The 4,213-nt window shown below is 52.3% G+C and overlaps 1 protein-coding gene across 1 annotated transcript; it reads left to right on the top strand.

Moving 5' to 3' along the window:
* Positions 1 to 1,849: 1,849 nt before the first annotated feature.
* CPLX2 (complexin 2) lies at positions 1,850 to 3,260 on the top strand. The gene is made up of 3 exons (XM_007085508.3): positions 1,850 to 1,940; positions 2,077 to 2,252; positions 3,014 to 3,260. The coding sequence occupies exons 1-3, from the start codon at positions 1,910 to 1,912 to the stop codon at positions 3,209 to 3,211; spliced, it is 405 nt and encodes a 134-aa protein (XP_007085570.2). The 5' UTR covers positions 1,850 to 1,909; the 3' UTR covers positions 3,212 to 3,260.
* The last annotated feature ends 953 nt before the right edge of the window (positions 3,261 to 4,213 follow it).

The following is a 4,213-nucleotide window of genomic DNA, read 5'->3' as shown; positions in this document are numbered from 1 at the left end:
GAGGAGGAACCCAATAGTTCCTGAAATCATTTGATTATTAAATTGTTCATTTCCTCTTCTTAGAAATGCAGTTTCTTTACAATGTTTTTGAATCCAGCAAAAACATCTTAATTGACTGAGCTGAGCCGCCTTCACACTCAGAATTCTGGGTTGGGGTGGGTTCTCTTACATTTCCTGGAAACGCTGCTCCAACACGTCCTCACAAATATGCAGTCAGCTATGGCCAACATTAAGGAGCAGCTGCTACATACCCAGTCACTTGACCAGTGTCTCCTCTTCTTCAAACACCAGTACAAGGGTAGGCTTAATACTCCCTCGCTGTCCTGGAGCAAACTGACACTTCCCCAGGGTGGCCACAGCCAGGGAGTACTGGAGCCCGGACTTCTAACCAGGTGTGTCTGATGCCAAAGCCCCTGGGGATGTTTTTCTACTTCGTCATGATTTGCTCTCCTCAAAACAACCTGTCAGGTGGTATGATCATGTACAAATCCTCAAATAAACTCTCGGGCTCCATTTGATAGAAAGATCTCAGTCTGTTGATATGTCTTCTCATTTTGAAAGAAATGAAGAAAATCATCCACAAACAGCCAGTGACCTTGAACTCAACCTGGTTGAGATATCCAGCCTGCTTCTCTGCCACCATTTCCCTTTTGTCTCCCAGCAAATCATAAAGCCCCCAAGGCTGTGTGGGCTGAAAGGCCTTGGGGAGTAGGCCTCACCCCAGGTGACCACATCACCCTTTAGATAGCTCAGGGATGTTCCCATCTACACCCAAAAAGTGATTTGTGATGGCTTTGTCTATGAAAAGCCAGTGATGAAACTGAATGGTTAAAATAAAAAGGAAATCTCTCAGAGTTACAGTATCAGGGTTCAAATTCTCAAGGATGTGGGGGGAACAAGGTAGAAGGAGGTCAAGGATGGAGGGAAGCTCCAAGCTCTCTACCCTCCCCGCCCCACTAACATTGGGATCTTGCATACTGAGATTCTCATTAAGATTTTATTTGGAGAAAATCTTCTGAGGCCAAAAAGGAAAGAATAAAAAATATAATAAAAATTGAAAGTTGGTAATTTAGAGAGAAGAGGAGGACTAACACAAGCTGAGTGCTTACAAGGCCCGTGCTCGGTACTTTAAAGGCCCTAAGCCCCAAGAAGATTATCATGTCTCCAACCCCCATGTGTAATTCAAAATAAAAATCAATATTAAGCTATAAAACACAAAACTTACATGTTTCCTGAAATAAAAGTAACTTATTTCTCCATTTGCCTAATTTCAGAAGTCTGGATATGTTCATCCAAGCTGACTGTCCTCAGTTTTTCACCGGCCTCTGATTTGCTGGGGCCCTAATCCCCTGCTCATTCCATCTAGTGGTTGGCCCAGTGGCCCAGGCTGGAATTTTCTCCAGTCTCCACAGTAGCCCTGGGAAAAGAGGCACTGCCATTCTATCTTATGGAGGAGGAAACTGGGGCTCAAGGAGGTTCAGAAACTAGCTGAATGTCACATGGTGAATAAGGAATGAGGGTGGCATGAGAACCCAGCTCTGCCTGACTCCAAACTCCCCCTTCTTCCTAGCACTCCTGGACTCAATCCAATTAAAGCCATACGGGCAAGATGAAGGTTTTAAAATCGGAAGCAAAAGATATTTGGCCACACGTATGTGCCTGGCACGCAGCAAGTACTCAGGAAATAGCCCCTTTCCATTGAGTGCCAGAGCACTGGGTCTTGGCCTGGGCTGATGCAGCCTGGGGCCCGAACCAGGGTGAGGCTGCTGTCTGTCTGTGCAGAGGCCTCTCCCATCTGATCCCTGACTCCACTTTTGCAGGTTGACACATATCTCTGAGCCAGGCCTTGTCAGGAGCCCTGCATGCAACCTTGGCTGCGGGCTAAGGCACGCTAACTAGAGCCGGCGTCATGGACTTCGTCATGAAGCAGGCCCTTGGAGGTGAGTCCCGCACCCTTCACTCCCCGACCTGGGTCTCAATTCAGGCGGGAGGGGCCCGCAGAGCACCAAGTCCTTCTATCCCCAGCCCTGGTCCCCCCTGACCCCATCCTCTCCTTCCCCACCCCATCCGATTTAGGGGCCACCAAGGATATGGGGAAGATGCTGGGGGGAGAGGAGGAGAAGGACCCAGACGCGCAGAAGAAGGAGGAGGAGCGACAGGAGGCGCTGCGGCAGCAGGAGGAAGAGCGTAAAGCCAAGCATGCGCGCATGGAGGCTGAGCGTGAGAAGGTCCGGCAGCAGATCCGAGACAAGGTCAGCATCACCCATCCGCGTGGGAGAGTAAGGAACCGAGGTCAAGCCGGTCCCCCCAAACCCCGGCCTCAGGCTCCCCCGAATCCCTGCTCTCACCTTAGACCTAACTCTCACTAGGTTTCTTCGTCATAGGGAGAAAGGAGTGTCACAGGAACACCTCCCTCAAAGGAGCGTTATGGGGATTAAGTAAGATAATGCACACGATAAGCGCTCCCGAATGTTTGCTGCTATGGTCCGCAGTCTTGTGCCCAAGACTGGAGACCAAATGTTTGCAATCCAGAATTTGGGAATTTGGGGAAAGTACCGTAGTGCCCTAAGCACCTATTATTGTTACATGTCGCTCTCAATGGGTCTGCAGCTGCCACCTGATGCCAAGCAGTTCCATACATGTCTAGTCTCACCACTGCAAAAAAACAAGGCTATAAGTAGCCTCCCATCAGCTCAGATCAAGTTTTGTCATCGAAACCTATGGGAGGACTTTCAGATGTGAAATCTTGGGGGATGTCAGAAGGGCAGAGAAGTTATTATGGGCAGGTATTAATTTTAAAGGAAACCCTATGCACCGACTCTCTTTTCTGGAACAGCTGCCGAGAACAGGCACAATCCCATAAGGAAGGCATCCTTATCCCTATTTTATAGATGAGAGGACTAAGGCTTGGGGAGTTTCCACGAGTGGCGGCCCCGGATGAGCCAGCTTGACCTTGAGATCCAGCTCTCTCCTTGCCCCATTCATGTTCATGTCTGCCCTCCCCCCTTCCCAGTACGGGCTGAAGAAGAAGGAAGAGAAGGAGGCAGAGGAGAAGGCAGCCCTGGAGCAGCCCTGCGAGGGAAGCCTGACCCGGCCCAAGAAGGCTATCCCTGCAGGCTGCGGGGATGAGGAGGAGGAAGAGGAGGAGAGCATCCTGGACACGGTGCTCAAATACCTCCCCGGGCCACTGCAGGACATGTTCAAGAAGTAACCGGCCCTCCTGCCCTGTTCCCACTCCACTTGTTACTTTTTTTTTTTTTTTTTTTTTTTTGGTTCTTTCTTTTCATTCAGTTAAGTCTCAGTTCTGAAGGGGAAAACCGCAGTTGACCTCTGCCCCCCTTCCCTGGCCAGGACTCCTCCCCCTCAGCACTCCCTCACACCCCCTTCATCCCAGGGTATTCAGCCCCCACCTCACTTCCCAGTTGCTTGAAAAACGGAAGACAGCTTCCCCCAGCAGGGGGCGTTGAATCCAGTGCCAGAGGCACTGAGGGCCCCCTCCAGAAGCCTAAGGTCTATGCTAGTGTGGTAACCCCCATACATTCCTTCATGCACCCCACTGCCAGGAGGACCATTGTCCCCAGCCAGCCAAAGTAATGACACATTCCAGCCCTGCCCAGCATGCCGACCTTTGGCCTCTGACCCACAGTGGGCCTCTAGGTCAGGGTAGGGGCACTGAGTGGCCTGGTTCTAAGGAAGGGAGTCAGGGTAAGCCTGCCCTGTGAGGGCCCAGCCTGAGAGGCCCTGTTGTATTCTGGCCAGGCCTAGGTCTGGGCAGGAGGCTGGGGCTCTCCTTCTTCCCTCCCCCTGAGATGACAACACCCAGCCCAGGAGCACTCCTCTCCCAACCCCCACCTGAAGAGGCATGGCCCCTGCCAAGCCAGTCCCTCCAAATGGATCCTCTTCGGACTTTAACTCATCTGTGGAGAGGCCCCAGGGTAGAGCAGCCCCTTGTCTCCCCCCTCTCTGCTTGGGTCCTGGGGCCCCACTGCCAGGCTGGGCCCAGTTTGCCCAGCCAAGGGGCTTCCCAGGCCCCCCAGAAAACACTTGGAGCCATTGGGCAGCGATGGCCCATGCCATGGGACCTCACCATTGGTACAGCCAAGCTGCCCCCGTTCCTATCCACCCCACTTCCCCAACCCATCCTGTTCATGTGCTTCCAGGGCCCCATGGTCCCCAGGAGGACCCTTCCTGGCCAAAGCCCCAAGCCTTTGGG

The sequence above is a fragment of the Panthera tigris genome, chromosome A1 (genome assembly GCF_018350195.1).
Source record: "Panthera tigris isolate Pti1 chromosome A1, P.tigris_Pti1_mat1.1, whole genome shotgun sequence".
NCBI classification, from domain to species: Eukaryota; Metazoa; Chordata; class Mammalia; order Carnivora; family Felidae; genus Panthera; species Panthera tigris.
The sequence above is the reverse complement of the archived record's forward strand: the minus strand, read 5'-3'. Positions and strand labels throughout refer to the sequence as shown.